This window comes from Dermacentor andersoni, chromosome 9 (genome assembly GCF_023375885.2).
Source record: "Dermacentor andersoni chromosome 9, qqDerAnde1_hic_scaffold, whole genome shotgun sequence".
NCBI classification, from domain to species: Eukaryota; Metazoa; Arthropoda; class Arachnida; order Ixodida; family Ixodidae; genus Dermacentor; species Dermacentor andersoni.
The window spans coordinates 1,205,631-1,223,875 of NC_092822.1; the positions used below are offsets into that span (position 1 = coordinate 1,205,631).

Here is an 18,245-nt window from a genome sequence, read left to right on the forward strand (position 1 = left end):
ACGATGCCGCCGCTTTCTCGTCACGGCTTCGACGCCACACTGCGACACAAGCATCGTCCCAGTCGCTGGCCCAGCGCGCTATCACCACTCCGAGCAACATAGCAAAGGCAGGGAGCTTTGCGTTGCACTGTCCCACTGCAGGTTATAGCAACTGCGCTTGGAGCGAAACCAAAACTGCCAAAAAAATTCTTGTAGACTAGTTTGCCAGTCAATAGAATGCCAATCCGAAGCCTGCACTTCCCATCATTCCCATGATAGGGTGGCTAGAAAGAAGCGTATCCCCGCAGGCCGGCTGTACCCGGTTTGGAGGCAAACCGGATGTGACGTGTGCCAGTGGCGTACTCCCTGCCCCCAGATAGGTACTTGTACGCCTAGGGAAAGACGTTGCTAGGTGCTGCTGCTAAATCCCTGTGGTTTCTGCCAGCCACATGCGGCCATTGCCGGCTCACGTAGGTTCGTTCGCGTGGTCTTGTTACGCCTCGCTGGATCGTGTTCAGTCATGCCGTCCTTGCGCGGCGTGATTGTCGGTGAGTCAGGTTAAATTCTTAAATAGGTCGCGCCTGCGCCTAATTGAGTCTATAAAAGCCTGCACATTCAGTTTTGCTAGCTACAATGCAGTGCGGCTTGCGTGAGCTGTCTCCACGATGCGCTTCGAGCGTGTCGATTTCGCCGTTCTTTATGTTGGCGTTAACGACCTTGAAAGCAACATGGATCCACAAGAAATGTGCGACAACATCAAGGTAAGTCTACTGAAATCACAAAATTTGAAACAATAAGCGCTAATAGTTGTGTTTTCTTTTAAATTTTAGGCCTTGATTGTTCAACGAGACGGCCCCCGTCGTGCTGGTTTTCAAGGTGCTCCCTCGCTGCCTAGAAGATGCTGATGCGGAATAGAAAATGCAAAAACGTCGCTTGCTCAACCGCAAATTGACGGCTACGCTGAAGCGCATGCCGTGTCTGCGGAATTTGAACCCCGAGGTATGGACCCCCTTTTTCCAGCGGCATGCCGTTACATACGGTCAGGAACACGCTTGGCTTATTTCTGACTCGGTAAAAAATGTTTCACTTTTTCTCGCTTCTCGCTGCGGAAGAAATGCGGACCGTTTGTCGTAGTTGTGTCTCCATTACAGGGTGGCATTACTGCGGTGAATAAAGCAAGTGTTGCCGTACATACTGTGCGCATTTCACCCTTTGTTGGGCGGTCGGAAAATATTGGTCCCACTTTTCAGGGCTACTTCGCTATTATGTAGCGGTGAAGTGTAATTTCTACCATTGAACATTCCTGTGTAGATGTGTTTCTGAATCACGTTAAGCACATTTTTTCGTCCATTTCTTTGTCAAACAACGCGATAGAGCGATTGCGCAGATTGTTTACTTCCCTTTCTACAATGTTTAGTTTATTCTGTCGCCTTCCTTCAAACCACCACAGCGGCAAATGGACTGTTTTTATCGAAATTCCGCGTTTTGATAATAGCTGAATTTTGGTGCGGTTAGGTGTCTAAATTTCTCGTACCCACAGCTACCAAAACAGTTGATCAAATTATTAGCATCGCGAACAAATCGCATTCCTACATATGCGAGCTGCTACATATGAGCCCTCAAGAATTTTCAAGAAGCATCTTTTTTCTAAGAACCCTTGCGATATTGGAAAGCCCTGATTGAGGATTCTCATACAAAGCATGCTCAGTAAGTATAATGAAAACATGCACAAACAATGTATAATGTACTGGGTACTCTGGCTGCTTCTAATCACATTACAGGTGACCACGAGTAGGTAGAAACGGGCCTTGAGGCTGTATAGTGGGACGTAATATTCCCACTTTTCGCTATTACTGAATCGTAGTCAGCTTTGAGATTTTACGTTATGTAAAAAATGCTTCATAAAAAAAAGCACTTGTAATGTCTCGGACACAAAGCGGCCTGTTCTCTGCTTGCGTCTATGAAAGGGTTAAGATGCACACACTATTCAAAGGTCGCATTGAGAACTGAGTTGCAGGCGCTACTATGCTCCGCAAGCAGCAGGATACTAAAAGGAGAAATGAGCAACACCGTACTGCCTTCATTTCTTCAAACCCTTCAACAAAGCTTGAACAAGAAATGCACGCGAGGGTGTCACTACAGACAGCTGCGGCAACACTGACGCATGCGCGAGAATATAAAATGAGGTGCAGCTGTGCGGTGCACGCTGCCATGAAGTTCGAATTACAGTTTCCCCCTTGCGAAACTACCGGAAAGGACATATTGCATCCATCGGTGTTATATTTTCTAGCATATTTTCTTGTTTTCAGCCAACATACACATCCCCGGTAAATCAAATAGATCACTGTAGATGGCGGCCACAAGCATATTACAAGGACTGTGAATTGGAAGCTGTTAGCTACCTGTGGCACAAAGTCATGCAAGGGTACACGTAGTCTTTGTGTGCACATTGACTTCATGTTTTACCAATTTGACTGGCTCCTATTGCACTCCGGCTGAATAGCAATAACACACAGGCCACTTTACGTTCGAGCTACTCGAAAGCTTGCATTAGTGAAAAACATCTAAACTTTTTCTGGTACAGCCGTGCGTTGTTCGAAGTGTCTCAATGCATTGCAGTGATTGAACAGGCACATATTGGCTGTAATACTTGGATTTCAGCGTGCATGCGTTGGCTGGACAAAAAATTCTACCATATTTTACCTCCAAACTTTTGCTCGCGATTGGAAAGCGCCGTTTCTGTTGTAAATAGATGTGGCTTGCACACAAGGTATGTGCATGCTAAGTGTCTTGGTAAAGAAAAGTAAAGGTATGCTGCATGAACAGAAGGTGCTGCAGCCACATAACCTGACCTTTGATCTTCATTATGCTCACAGATTGAAGGGATGGAACTAAGTGCGTGTCTTTTAGATGCTTGATTTCAGCCAGTTAAATTTGCCAACATGGGGATTCAAACCACTGGTGTCCATCTGCTGTTGGGCTGAACTCTCAATTTAGTGAGACTACTAACTACTGCGTTCATTGGTGCTGACAGATATCAAGTCCGTTGTAGCTCGGCATTACTGTATTCTGTCACCAAAATGCTAGAGAACCACTTGAGATCCTTCGATGTCAGCATCCTCATAATCAGTGGGCACCCCATAAGAAAAATAGGTCAACTTTGGCTGGTATCCTTGCAAGTGTGAGAAGGCTAGGCCACAGAAACTCGTCTTTCTGATTTGTGCACTATTCAGCCACGTTAAAATGTGGGGAGCCTAGACATCTAAAAGACGAGGAGCAAGCAAATTGAATGCAGCTACCAAGCAAAAAATGTGGAAGCGTAAGCTGTTGATTTTTTACTCTAAAGGCACGTTCACACCAAAGACGGAGCGGCTAAACCGGGCAAAGCTCTTGGCCAGGGGATAAAAGTAGGCGTTAAACGAGGCGGCAAGCCCGATCGCTTGCGGACCACTTTTCCCGCCCGCCAGAGCTGTCCGATTTGCAGCGGCCAATCAGAACACCAGACGACGCTGGCGTGTGCTGCGCGATAAGGATGGACGACCGGTGCCACGAGACGGCGACAAGTGCGCCACGAAAACGTTAGATGCTCCGCCTCGGCGGTGCGGGCAGCCAGGCAAGCCGTCCAGTATACAGGGTGTTTCAGCTAACTAGTGCCGAGGCACAAAGAAACAACTAGGCCTGCAGTACTCAAATACAATCAATTCAGTAGACTACCCTGTTGAGCAACTTTAATACTTACGGCTCATTGAGAAACATCTAACTGCTTCATTTTTATGAAGATAGCTGCTGTGGTTATTTTTTCAGGACAAAAGAAAGTGCACAAAATCAAAAAAAGTACCATGCAACTATGCACTTTTTAGCAGTGACGAACAAATGAACAATGCGGCATGCAGACAGGATGTAAAAAATATGCAGATCCGACACACTGTGAAAATTATGTAAGCAGCTTTCTTTGCTGCTTGTGTTCATTGATGGCATTTGGCAGTGATATGTTAAATGTTACCTCGCATGCACCACTTGTGTTCGTAGTACACAGAGCTCATAGGCAGACGTGCGCTCCGATGCTCAAGGTGGTGTTGTGCACCATCCATATCCTGTGAGAGTAGTGGCACTGTCATTCCCTCACACGGCGCATCGCATGGCGGGTGAGGTAGAGAAATCCGTTTATTGAATCCTTAGGAGAAATAGTTGCTGCCACGTCCTGTGCCCGACAGAGCAGCGCCTGCTGGCCACACAGGCTTCTGTCATGCAGCATGGCCTCCCAGTGTTGTAGTGTAGGGACATTGAAGTTTTGATGCTGGACCACCACTTGCATACTGTCCTTTTGACGCCGTGGTGCTGTATTGCAGCTTTGCATCTGCACATCCTGTCTCAATTGTTGGCATGGACACACTTGCCGTGTTTATTTTTTCAGAAATAGCATAAACATGCCATACCACACCTTGAACTATCATTATAATATTTTTAGTTTGCCACCACAACTGTCACTATGTCTAGATGTAGTATTTTTCTTTTAAAGAGACTCTATACGAAGGATGCTTTCTGATGGCATCTTTACCTTCTCATATGATCATTCAGCGAGCACAAAGTGCTGCAGCTTCTGCAATGCTTTTGTCTATTCCTTCCAGGCACACTACTGTCAATGTATCATTAGCGCTGAAATAGAATACCGCCCGTTGCTCAAAGCAGCTTCAATATAGATTCCAATCGGAAGAATAGGCAGACTTGTGGCAGTATACAACTTTCTATAGCCATAAGAGGCAAGCTAGCATAGTGGGGCATCTCAATGCTTGTAAAAGCATTCAACTGCATGTATCTCCAAATAACTAAGCTCAAGCAGACACTGCCAAAATTCGTTCTTCTCATGGTGAGTCGGTGCGGGAACTTGAAGGTGTCGCTTTTCCTTCATTTTTGTCTCTTATGGTTTTGCTAAGGCTCTTGCCACAGCAAAATTCCTCTTGTGGTATTTAGAAGGGTAATTTAATAATCACCTAGGCGATGTCATTTCTTTCATTTGGTTGCACTGTGTGCATCAGTGCAATAAATGGGTCAAACGGCTTAATACGAAATGTCGCCAGGCCATTTTGGCACGACACTTGTGGATAACATTTTGGTGTGGCTTGGGCGAGACTGAAAGAGAGAAATTGACACATACAAGCACAAAGGCCAGGCACTGTTCCCTTTTGGCCTGCACAACCACTAGAATAGCAGCTAGTCTTATCAATTCATACTGAGTATCACAAAGTGTAGCATTGCAAGAACTGTAGCTTGGTTGATGAGACAAGGCACTTATAGCTGTAGCTGAAACATGTGGTGTGATCAACATGTACAAGGTTACAATACTCTACACCCTTTTTGTATTTAAGTTTTTAACTTTGCCCACAATCTGATTACAGCTTTCCAGAGTTCCTTGGAAAATCCTCCCATGCACCTGCCATGTACATTGCCCTCCTCCTCGATGTGGCGTGCAAGATGGCAGCAGCAGCTGTGGGAACAGTTGAAGAGGCGAAGAAAGGTCCACTTTATAATAGGTTGTATGTAAATAAAACTGATCGACCTCAACAGATTCGGCTTCCACTTTTGTCAAGACAATTGTCAGCAAAGCAATGGAGCAATTTCAGTAGGGCGATAGTAATAAATAGTGCATAGAAATTCTTGGAAGCCCCGTCAGCTTTCTTGCTGTTAACAAGCTGTCTTGGTGAGGTGGTTTAGGCAGGGAATGCCAATTCATGAGGGATGGTCATGGCCACCATGTTCAATGTATGTGCAGCATTAATCAGTTCTCTAGACCGAGTGCACTAATGTCACATGATACATTTTCAAACCTCGCATGCTTTCTTTGGGGCTGAGAAAATTAATGAAGCATGAAACTCAGCATGTTGCAGTTTTCAATTAACCATCACTGCATTTGTCCATTCTTGAAACAAATTTTATTGTACCAAATGCATACAGAATGAATTTGTGGAATATCCAAAGTACATTTTGCTTGTGTTGGTCAAGCAGCTGGCAGAACAAAACCACAAAGTTCCAAAGCAGAAAGGTAACACTTCTTTTGAAGTACACAACTGGCGAAACAGTGTTGCTAACACACGAGTGCAAAACTTGCCGCCGATTAAAAAAAAAAGGAGCTGCTACACACCACTTCGTTCCTTGACCATTTATTTTTTCTTTTGTGGCTGATTTTTAAAAATCCTTGCTATAGCAAATGCAAGGACATCAGAAAATCAACGCACAACAGATATTGGTGCAATGGTGTAAAGTAATGAAGATATAATTTTGCATGCACATTATTTAGTCTGAAATAGAGGGATACAGCACAAACGTTACTCTTCAATCCCAATAAAAAATATGGAACTCGTGGGCTACACGAGGGCTACGGATAAATCTTGAGGGCCTCGGATTCTGTAATGTGCAGCTATACTTGAAGTACACAAGCATTTTTGGATTCTGCCTCTACCTGGGTGCAGCTTTGTGACCTGGAATGAAAAGCCACAGCCATCGAGCTGCTGCAGTGGCGACATCACAGTAAAAGGTAATAGCGAAAAATTAAAACAATATGGCCATGCAAGTTGCACATCAGATAGGTCACCTGAAGCTTCTATTTCCAATTTTTCTGGTGTTGCATAGGACAAAAATTTTGAAAAGCGATAGTGTACGATTTTCATACATTAACAATTATGCATATCTAGTTTTTTTTTTTAACCATGCAGATATTTAGCAAAAAGTTTTGAGCACAGAGAGCCTGTCGTTCTTGCAAAGGAGTTTCTAGGTGAGGAGGACACACTTTGCTGCTAATGCGAGTTTCAGAAAATTAATTTTGAAAAATTCAGTCACTTTTTTATTAGTAACTTGGCGGCAGCCTTCTAAATGGCATATTTGGAGGCAGTCACATGTGAACGCACACCCTTTCTTTTTCGAAATCTCGAAAATTGCACTTATTTTGAAATATTCATTATCGCGCTCAATTGAGTACAATCAAAACTTGGTGCATCCTGCTCCACATCAGGCGGCAGTGCCCTGTCAAGAAGTGTGGGACAAAGCTTAAATGATAGCCTGACACGGCACACTGATGCACATGCTTGCAAGGCAAAGTGTGTCGTATCAGCTGCTACAATGACTGGCCAAGATGTTGTTTCAGACTTTCTCGAGCCTGTTGTCGGGGGTGTTTCCATCTGATGAGGTAGCGGGACCTTCTTTTCTGAGCTCCCAGCACACTCTGTTCCAATATTGCCTCGATTTACCAGTGAAATTCAATGATGAATATCTTGAATTAGGTGCAACTTTCAAGATTCGTAAGAAATGAGAGTGCTATAAAATGTGACTGCCTCCAAATTTGTGGAGTTCCAAAATAGAGGAATTCCTCTGCAAGAATGCCACATTTGCTGCGCTCATAACTTTAAAACAAGAAAATCTGTATGGTAATAAAAGACACCCTGTACATATACAGTGTGCATTGGAGCATTTCATGCAACCAATATTCAAGCACCTTTTGTCTACAAAGAATTCATAAAGCAAATTTATGCTTGGAATCAGTTACGAGCACTGGAAATGCAAACACTGTGACGAACCCTGGTCACATGCCAGGCATTGTGTTGCTGCTCTCTGCGTAGGGCCTATGAATAAAAACCACCTTCAACATTGCACAGTAAGCTACCAATTGCTATGTGTAGGAAGACTTAGTTCTTCAAATGCAATTATGACCTAGACATTCTAAAGCTTTTCTGATAATGTACTTTTAGTGAACAAGTACCCCAAACTTGAACAACTCTGAAGCTATAATGCCATTATTATCTGAAAGATGCACTACACATTTTTTTAACGCAGTAAGGAAACATTCATAATCGACAATGCCACAATGAGAGTCATATAATATTGCACTGCGTGCAGCAAGGATAGCACAATCTCGCACAAAAGATTAGTCTCTCCCGCAGACTTTGAGGGCTTCTTTATTATGTCTCACTTATGATGCCGTGACATGGTACGAAACCATGATGACGTAACTTATGATCATGAGTTACTCTTGAATGAAAGCTTATGCACACATGCATATTCCTGCATTGTAACTCTGGAGTGCACTTACAGTAAGGACACTGTGAAAAGAAGAAAAGGCCAACAGCAAGAACCAGGCAGCGCAGTGCTGTTTGCACCTTCTCGGCTGTTGTCGGTTTAAGTCACCTTCACTGCAGCAGAGTCGTGTTATGCGGCGAAGCATATTTAGCATCATGCAGTGAAGCATATCTGAAGTTAAAGGGGACACTGTTACGGGGCCCCTGCTGGTGCTTATGGTTACCAGACACTATCAGCTTAAGTACTCGTACTGTGACCTCTTCATGCATTTGGACAACACCAATCGCCATGTGAAAACCTCTGTTCACTACTAATCTTGCTAAGAGCCTAAATTGTTTCCAAACTACAAATTTCACCAAGTGGCAAACTTGGCAATGCTTCTGGAACCTCTTTCTAAAGTACTTTAATACTACCAGGATGCTTCAATGTCAAACTGGATTAAAAACCTGGGATGAGATTGGGCAAGCTTCTAGCTTTCTGAATGTTTGCTTCACCTCCTACATCAGTGAGTAGGCAGTGTTCAATAGGCGCTCCCACTTCACCAAGCAGACGACCGCTGACGAAAGCATGGTGAAGGCGAATAATGAGAGTGCAAGCAAACATTCAGAATGCAAGATCTCGCCCTTGGATTTAGAGAAAGGAAGGATAATTTCAACACCAAGGAACACCAACACTGGGCAACATTCATGCACCAGCTTTGTCAGTTTTTTGATGCTCCCACTACTTGTGCTGAGGTCGCGAGAAAAGCCCAGAGAGAGTATACAATTCGAGAATCATGTACCTCTTACATTGTGGATGTCCTTGCACTGTGCTAACGCATGAACACCACCACGTCTCAAAATGATCGAATGAGACATATTAAAGGCACAAACACTGTTAGCTTATACGTCCTTGGTATGCAGAACCCCAGCACCTCCACCACTTCTAAGGAACCGCTTTATTCTTGCCGAGCTAGAGCTATGGCGAGGAAGAAGCGACACACACTACGTACGGATGAGGAAGATGAAGGAAAGTCACATTGCGCTCACAATATCGCTAACGTGGTAGTTTCCCAAAGGAAGCGGTCACACCACTGCGTATAAAGTGTATGCACAGGGATTCTCATATGTCTTCCCTGTGCAAGGGACTGGTGGCAAGCACCACAAAGCAGCACTGGTCAGGTGCATTCCAATTAAATTCTTAAGAATTGAGAAAAGGCCGATTCAACACAAAGCAACGACCTGACACCCTTGCCAACAAACCTGTTGAACTGGCATTAAGTTTCAGATATTTGCGGCCACACATATGTAAACCAATGGGCAAGGTTCTGACTGGTGTTGCAGAAGTCGCGGGGCGCTTTTTTCGTTGCGACGATAGATCGGATTCATTTACAAGTAGTGCTCCAGGAGGGCACATGTAACCGGCAAACAGAGGCCTCAGGAGAGCATTAGATTATAATCAAGGAGGCGGCAGGGTACCCAAGGGGCAGCGGAGGGATCAAAACTGGAAGCAGGTTATGTTGCCCCAACTCACGGACCACCCTGACTCCAGCCTTGTCCGCGAAAGCGGACAGCTGATCTTAAAATGCGTCAGAAAATTCGGAAAGTACGACTTACACACAGCCTACAGACATCAAGATATACTACTAGCACGCGCAGGCCTCGGCGAGCCCCAACCCATGGACCAGTCCGCGTTCTAGCTCTGGTGTCCCCGTTACCGATTTGGTGTCCTGGAGACGCCGCCAATAATATGAAATAGTGACACGTTGTTACTAGTAAAAAACACGATTTAAGCCGCTAACGCTACGTTCAGCACTGCCGCGCCCCACAACTTCTACAACGCCTGTGAGAACTTCACCAAGCAATGGTTGTTCTTGGCAATACTAAGAACTTGTGAATATTGTGTACCGCTCATGCTTAACTTTGTAGTGCACTGTGGCTTAGTGAAGCACTACGATTGCGTGTAGCATACGTACACATCTTACCTGATAGACGGTGAACGGGGTCTTGTACAAATATCCGCTGAAGAAGAAAAGACTACACCTTCACATGTGTTAAAACAAATGCCAAACTTGAAAAAACAGACGTACAATGAACCTCCACACGTTAAAATAGCAAAAGCATCACTTAATAGTCGAAAACTATTGAAAACTTTGCAAGCGCCATGGCAAGCGCAAATCCGCCATTGCTGCTGATATTGATGTTGATCAGGCTGTCCCCTTGCGATCGAGTCGGCAAGCGCGTGGAAGCGCGTTTCTTTATTCTATTGAAGCGCAATTGGCGCAATGTAGCCAAAACAAACAAATAAAACTGTGAATCAACTCCAAATACACACACGCAAAAGAAAAATCGTCGGGATTCTTTATAACGACGTTTCCAACCCCTTGACCGATATTTCATACAGCTCGTTGCATTAATTAAAATACCTGCAGTGCATTGTTTTCATAACGCGCAAAAAAAATTCTGCACTTAAGCTTACCCGCACAAACGCGGCGCAAATTCGTAGAACGCCACCAGTGCAGCCCCCACCCGCCAAGAAAATATATGACTCGTCAATAATAATAGCATATAATTATAATGTGAGCGTCGGCGCAATCAATGGAGAATTCAATTTTATTTGTTATAGAAAATCAAATGCAATGCAGTAAACAATGGATAGAATTAGGCATATAGCTTCCTGGAGTCAAATCTGCTTTGAAACTTGATGTGGTGACACGGCAAATTGTGGGTATACGATTGAAAATAATTGCTATAGTGTGTTCGTGTATGAGTAAGCTTCTCAAAAGGAGTTTCAAGTGTTTCCATGGTATGGCAAGCTTATATCTTGATTCATCAAGTTTTTTTTATTCATGTTGTTCAATTATGTTTAAAAAGCGAATTGTAAATCCCAATGGTTTTGTTTTTTACCGGGGGAACACAGAGTTGAGCCACTGTTTTGAAACAAACTTTTATTTAAAGGTAGTTACAAGTAACACCGACACCCTCGCTCATGAAAATCCCAATGGTTGTGTTTTTTACCGGGGGAAACACAGAGTTGAGCCACTGTTTTGAAACAAACCTTTATTTAAAGGTAGTTACAAGTAACACCGACACCCTCGCTCATGACAAAACAACTTTCACTCACTGTGTCCAGACACTTGGTTCAAGGTGCATGTAATGCTTCATCTCCAAGCTTCGCGTGGTTTCTTAAAGGCATTGTGAAATCTACACGGTGTTTTTATTTTACACCTCCTCATCTCATAGCACAAGATCTGAAATGCGTGAACAAGAAGAATCAGGCCAGCACATATTCACAGAAATGAACTCTTCACAGTGCAGTTGACAAGTGCAAAAATTACAGCAGAAACTGCCAGTCACATGATATGAGCACAACATAACGGTTCTTTTTGCGGGAAAGCCTCAGTCCCATGCCGACATTAACCTATATGGTGGGCATCACTGGCAATGTTTGAAAGATTTTCATAAAATAGAGACTGAATGTCTGGAGTATTTATCATAAGGGAAGTAGAAACTCGCACATCTTCTAAACAGCCCTTTGCAGCGCTAAATGTATGCTGGCTATTGATAGTAATAAATAGTATGACTGTTACAACTGTTAAACAAGACAAAAGCTCACAGGAATATGAAGGCTTGAAGTGATAAACAGTGTTTGGAGGGGGAATGTAGCTGGAGTGAACCTTTTGACAAAGATTTGTTTTCGTCAGTGCCGCAATTAAGTTCGGCACAGCAATCTTTATGCACGCTTAGCTCACTTTCCCACACCCTCAATGTAGGATGAAGAGGAGAATAAGAAAGTGCGTAGAATGAAGTTGAAGTGTAGAAAAGAAATGGGGAGACAGTGAAAGAGAAGGTAGGAGCACTGTTGTAGATTATTCTTCGAAGGCTACTCTTCCAAAAGAAAAAAAGAAAAATATTAAATGTGTAAGGAAGCATTGCCAATTGTTATTATGCCTACTCAAGTAAGAGATGCACCATAAGGGATGCAATATAAAACTGATCTGATATGTAGAGTGGCCTAAAGCTTTCTGCATAGTCTTTACAATCATTATGACACTGTCTGCTGCAGCCAAATATGCAGAAGTTTTAATTGAGTGCTCATGACCAGAGCAACTTATCCAGACTGCACACAATACCACTGCATATGCCCTCTATTTTGGTAATCTGAAAAATAAAAGTTTATTCAAATGGGCAATAAGAACATCACATGGAACACAAAATCTAGATCGAATTATGAGGCATGCCACAGTGCGGGACTCAGTAATATTTTTGACCACCTCGGGTTTTGTGATGTGCACTTAAATTCAACTACACACTTTTTTTTTTCATTTCACCACCACTGAAATGCAGCCACCTTTGCTGGGATTGAACCCGCAAGCTCGTGCTCAACAGTGCAACATCATAACTACTGCGCTACTGAGTGTTTACACAAATTTATAAGTAGCAAAACACATTGGAGGCTTTTGTACACTGAAACACTACACACCATCCAATGCACTTCTTTACATCTATGTACAGACATACTTACCAGCGGCTCATATGACAAGCATGGAGGCGTGCTCTAACACACTACCATCCAACAGCTGCCACATACCAGAGATGACCACTGGGTCTGTACCTATCTTCACAGAACACTTACCAGCAGCTCATACAACAAGCATGGAGGCATCTCTCGTGCTCTAACACACATACCATCCAGCTGTGACATATGGCTGCACACCACAGACAAAAACAGACGGGCTAATCATCAGAGACCACATGTCATGATTTGTTAACATGCGAGCCCTCAACCTGCTTCAATAAGGCATGACAGCACAGCACTACTGCACCACTTCTCTCTTCCTAACTGCACTGGAGGCTTGTTACCAGTAATCGTGCCCTGCTGACATGGTTATCTCTTGTTTCTATGTTGCTGTCCCTAAGCTGTTATTTAAGGACTTCCTTTTGAGCTTCAGTGGGCCTTGAAAGGCTAGATGATGGCTGCGACAATCTAGGGTTTTTTGTAGAGTGAAATCTTAACAGGTGCACAACTTTTTTGTTGGCTGGTTCATTTGAATGGTCTGGCATCTTTCTTTTTGGGTCACTTTCACTTTCAACAAGCATGAAAACTGGCTCAAACAAATTGTTTGCCTTCTCAGCCACACCCTCAGAGACTTCACCATCTGATATTGCCTGTCTGACCGAGTCCATTTTTGCTCTTAAGAGTGCTGAGCTTTACACTGCTTTGGCTGCTCCCAGCTTTGTTATACTCTGTACAATGTGCAATGCCCGACTTGCCTCACATGCTTCTTCGGGTGAGCTCTCATGGGCCTTGTTGCTGCTAGTTGGATTAGCGATGACCACACAGTGAATGTGCTTGCACACTGTAAAGTGTATAAGATGGTCATAGCAAGTGCACATGTAAGTATGCACACACACTGCACATTCCTTACACCTCAAAGGACAGCAAGCACCATCTCCCACTTTTGACACTTTATATGAGAGCCCTTTAATAGACTGAGATGGCACAGTCTATATGCCATCTTCATTTAATTTGGCACAGCCATCTTCATTTAATTTGGCTCAAGCTGCCATTTCACTGCCAGACCTGTGGTTCTGAATTCTGCTCAGCTTCTTACCCTTTGCCCCTTTCATCATCTGGATAGCCCTTTTCATTAAAAAATGATTTGTCAAGTCCATGAGGGCAGAAATAAGTTTGTCACCATGCTTATTCTGTTTTCTCTCCAGCATAGTATGCTTTAACGTCCTGCGCTTGCTCTCAAGGTGCATGTTAGTGTTGACAGCTGCTCTAGTCCTAAAGCAATAGGCCCACTCTTGCGGCCTAACTGCATAGTGGTCATTGAAGTACTTCAGGAAGTCCCTCAGTTTTTCTTCCTCACTAGAAAGGAATTGCTTAAAATAATCTTCAAATGCCTTTTCCGCGAGGAACTCTAAGAGTAGCCACACACTATGGTAAACATGTGGCCTTAGCTGTTTTCTCTACACACTCGAGTATCTTCTTACGCCAATTGTTATCCACATGCCAGGCACTGAGAAGTTTCTGTTTTGCGGCACCCATGACCATGGACCATGCTTTGTAGAATTGCGACGCATCATCAGATATCAATGTCTTAGCAGCCACTTTTTTGGCCATGGCCGACTCCAGATATTTGAAGAATGCTGTCAAAGTTTGCTCGTTCATCCGGTTGCAGATGAAATAAGCTATAGCTATACCTGATCCTATTTTATCTAGCACCAGAAGAGTGGTCAGCTCAAACTGGTACTCTGTAGTTCCATGTGTGGAGTCAAGACATACAGTACCTGCAGGGCCCAATTTTTCTAGTAGCTCCTTCTGAGACTCTGTCATCAGAACAAGAGCAAAGTCTGCTGAAGGAAATGTACCACTTGGGTCCACTGCACCTTGTGCCTTGTACAGGCGGACAAGTGTTTCACCTTTTTCTTTCATCACAAGCACCCACATGTCTACACTGATAGCGTCATTAGTGTGACAATGTTCAGGAGCAGCAATGTTAAACTGCTGTTTGATGTTATGCAGGGTTGAGCACTCTGCCAAGTGCACGGGCCTCAGCTTGGATGCCACAGATGTTCTTACTCGCTTTAGAATGGTTTTCATGGGCACACCCCTTTCTAGGTTCTCTGCTACGCTGGCCTTTTCCTTGTCACTCATTCTCAAATGCTGAATTTCTGGTTTATGACCGTAATGGTTTCTTTGATACCTGACTTTTATGGTGGTGCCTTCAGGTGTCGGACGGTAATTGTGACGGTAATAAATGAAAGACATATCTTACCAGACCTACAGCTCCCCTGACTTTTCTCCCGACGGTCACTATGACCTTCCTTTTTCCTTGCCTCGCCTGATCTATTACAGTAATAGTGGATCCTTGTTTCTCCACTGGCCAGCTTTTTGGGGTCCCTGGGCAAAATGAACCAGTAGTTTTGGCTACCCTCTTCTTCTGCTTTCCATTCATGAAATTCTGTAATAAAAGCACAAAATAGCATTAGATAGTGACGAGTACTATTGGGAGAGAGATGCAAACAAAAATAATCACTCTGAAGGCTTTGGACACGGGCTAATGTAGCATTTATTTTACTCCCTCACCTTCAGCTCGACTGTGTCATGAGGTCACCCTTGATATTGCTCAAATTTATGTTAAAACTGAATTTCAAATGCAATGCGCCATAACTTCAAAAAATTTATCCTATTAGTTTTGTTTTAATAAGAAACAAATATGAAACTTAAGCATGATCTATGCTCACTCCTTCCTCAATATTGAATCAGACTGTACATTCATAGCAATGCTGTTACGATAAGACAAAGACGAACTGAGAGCACATGGTGCAAGCTACGCCCCAGAACAGTGTGAATCCCTTCTCTCAGTTTCTTCTTGAAAAGCTCCTTCTTTTCAAGAAGAGCTTGATTTTTTACTGTAGATAGGGGCTTGGCGAGGGAGTGTTCCATCGTCACGCGGTTATGATCTGGCTTGGGCATGCGCCTGGTTCGAAGAGGCAGCATTATGTGTGATTTCAATAAACCAGTTGCTAGTCTGCGTTCGTCCTGTCTTCTTCTACGTTGGTGTCTTTTCTCAAGCGCAGTTTAAGTTCACAAAAAGATGTCTTACCAAGTAGCCTCCTAACACACTCTTCTTAAAGAAAAAAGGATTGAGCGAGCGTCAAATTTCGCTCTACTTTATGAAATCTACAACCAGAGTCCTTCTATTGAGGGACTGTGGTACTACTAAAGAATTTTCCCAAAGTACGCCGGGAGACCAAGCCGCTGACAGCCGCAATTGCAAGTGTGGTCGTGGACCTACGTCGGCCTGCATTCGGACCTATTGCGGCCTGCACTGAGGCGAAGACTACACCACGCACGCAAGTAGCGCAGAGCAACGTCAGAACGCAGAGCAAATCCCTCCTCTCGTTTAAGTAAAAAAAAAAAAGGGGGGGGGGGGGTTGCGCGAGCGTCACATTTCGCTCTATTCTATGAAATGTACTGCTAAAGAGTTTGCCCACAATACGCTGTGAAACCATCCCGGCGACATCCGCAAATTCATGTATGGTACCGGTTCTGCGTCTCTGCCGCATTGCAACGTGCACTGAGGCGAAGACTAGGCCACGCACGTATGTGGCACAGAGCAACGTCAGAACGCAGAACAGCTTACTCCTGTCGCTTAAAAAAATAAGATGTACAAACGTCAAATTTCACTCCACTTGCTGTGCAGGAAAGCAGACAATGCCAAACGTATGTCATGTAGCGCATCGCTGGGAGCGCGCACACATGACTATACTATAGATGGATAAACAAACAAATTATATTTAACGAGGATACAAACTTCAAAATACCCCAAGGAAATAAATTAGGCACCTGCGCAAAAGCTGCTCTTCGCGAAACAGATAGAGAAAGAGAAAACAAAGGCCCGCAAAGCATAAACAACTGCCTTTTTGGAGGCACACTGCGCAACAAGAAATTAAAAAAAGTCCAAGATATAATATTGCGTTTAAACGTCATCTGCTCACGATGACTGAGAATAAACTTAATAAAACTGTTCCTCACCCTTATTGTTCCAGAACACCAGGTACACGTAATCAGCCTCGAAGTTGTGCGCAGCGATCTGGTGCACCGAATACTTCTCCATTGTAGGCAGGGAAGTGCCACATACGTCGCATTTCATCAATTTCTTGACATCCACGGCCATTTTGTGAACGTTCCTGATGTGTTGCAGCATGTTCTTCCTCTGTATGAACAGTTTGCTGCAAAATTCGCAGCGACGATCGTCATCGCCGATGGCAGCTCGATCACAGACGTGCGCCATTCCGACATTGCACGCACTAGGGTTGTTGTATAATCCGGCAGCAATACAGGGAAGAAACCTCCCCAATCACGTGACACACTAGGTATTCAGTGGCCCCATAGGGACAGTTGGAAACCAACTTAGGGAACTAACATCCGGGAACGCAGGGTCACGTGGATGCTGCCTTCTATTGTTCACCGGCCTCAGCCGGCCTGCGGGGAAACGCATGTGGCTAGAAGGGGAGGTGTGAATACCGGCGGCGCAAACGTGACCCCACAGCGCACCGATGCCGCGGGGCGGCGCTGTTGACCAAGGCGGGGTAAGCACGCAGCCGAAATGAGCGCCTCGACAGCCTCACGTCGGCTGCATCTCTACCACCGAAGTGAAAGTGAGCCCGTTTCGGGTATCGCGCGCTTTCTGCGAGTGTCAAAGAATGAATCTTTATCATGACAACAATGTTATGTCAGCCCACATCATTACTCCTGTGAAATTTTACGGGCCCAGTTCGCACTGTATCGAGATTAAAACGCGTTTCGTCTGTGCGCATTTCGTGAGATGGCTTCGGGTGTTAGGGGCTAGTGGGGGGCTTCGAAATAATTTCGACCACTTCGGGTTCTTTAACGCATTTCGCCCCCATCGAAATGGGCCACGGCGGCCGCATTTCGATGGGGGCGAAATGCGAAAACACCCGTGTACTTAGGTTTAGGTGCACGTTAAAGAACCCCAGGTGGTTCAAATTTCCGGAGTCCCCCACTACGGCGTGCCTCATAATTGGAAAGTGGTTTTGGCACATAAAACCCCATAATTTTTTTTTGACATCATACGGCACACAGGCGCCTTGCATATCGCCTCCCTGAAAATGCGACTGTCGTCCTCGAGATCAGCAGTCAATCACCCTATGCGTGCCGTAAGACCTGTAAACTGTAGACATTACCTGATAACGTCTGGACGTATTTACAAACCACTTTTTGTCTGCGCTTGCAGACCTGTAGCATGTCATTATGACGCTCATATAAGCAATTTACTATGATTGCAGACAGTGAAGCAACAGATCTGGTCATGAAATCATTTATTTACAAGTGAGGAAAAAAAAATTACAACACACAAGGTTTCAGTGCTTTCCGTTTCTTCTCACTGCTCTGCTGATCGACACCTTGAAGCAAAAAGTGAATCTTTGCGAGGCAATAAAAACGTATAACTGAGGGTCAGGGTAGCAGAATGGTCCAGGCAACCAATCTTTGACATTTAACCAATTGACTGCAAAATCTCGGCCACAGCTTTGGCATGCCATCGTGTTACACTGAATTAAAAATTATGGGGTTCTACGTGCCAAAACCACTTTCTGATTATGAGGCACGTCGTAGTGGAGGGCTCCGGAAATTTTGACCACCTGGGGTTCTTTACCGCGCACCTAGATCTAAGTACACGGGTGTTT

The 18,245-nt window shown here is 44.3% G+C and overlaps 1 protein-coding gene and 2 long non-coding RNA genes across 4 annotated transcripts; 1 reads left to right on the forward strand and 2 right to left on the reverse strand.

Annotated features, from left to right (window-relative positions):
- Nucleotides 1–417: 417 nt before the first annotated feature.
- LOC126526914 (uncharacterized) lies at nt 418–5,541 on the forward strand. Its single transcript, XR_008611588.2, has 3 exons — nt 418–740; nt 810–978; nt 5,376–5,541. It is a non-coding gene; the product is annotated as an uncharacterized lncRNA (long non-coding RNA).
- A 345-nt stretch (nt 5,542–5,886) lies between these two features.
- Nucleotides 5,887–10,279, reverse strand: LOC129383730 (uncharacterized). The gene is made up of 2 exons (XR_008611589.1): nt 10,010–10,279; nt 5,887–9,003 (listed from the first exon to the last, which is right to left on the reverse strand). It is a non-coding gene; the product is annotated as an uncharacterized lncRNA (long non-coding RNA).
- Nucleotides 10,280–11,064: 785 nt separating this feature from the next.
- On the reverse strand, nt 11,065–16,987 carry LOC129383729 (uncharacterized). Of its 2 annotated transcripts, none has more exons than XR_011890236.1 (3): nt 16,573–16,853; nt 13,299–14,995; nt 11,065–11,275 (listed from the first exon to the last, which is right to left on the reverse strand). XR_011890236.1 is itself a non-coding variant. In XM_055068418.2 (3 exons), exons 1-3 carry the CDS (start codon nt 16,829–16,831, stop codon nt 11,262–11,264), a joined length of 459 nt encoding a protein of 152 aa, XP_054924393.1. In that variant the 5' UTR covers nt 16,832–16,987; the 3' UTR covers nt 11,065–11,261. The 2 variants fall into 2 exon arrangements, 1 of the variants encoding a protein (XP_054924393.1); XM_055068418.2 differs by having other exon boundaries at nt 14,810–14,995; nt 16,573–16,987.
- Between the last annotated feature and the right edge of the window lie 1,258 nt (nt 16,988–18,245).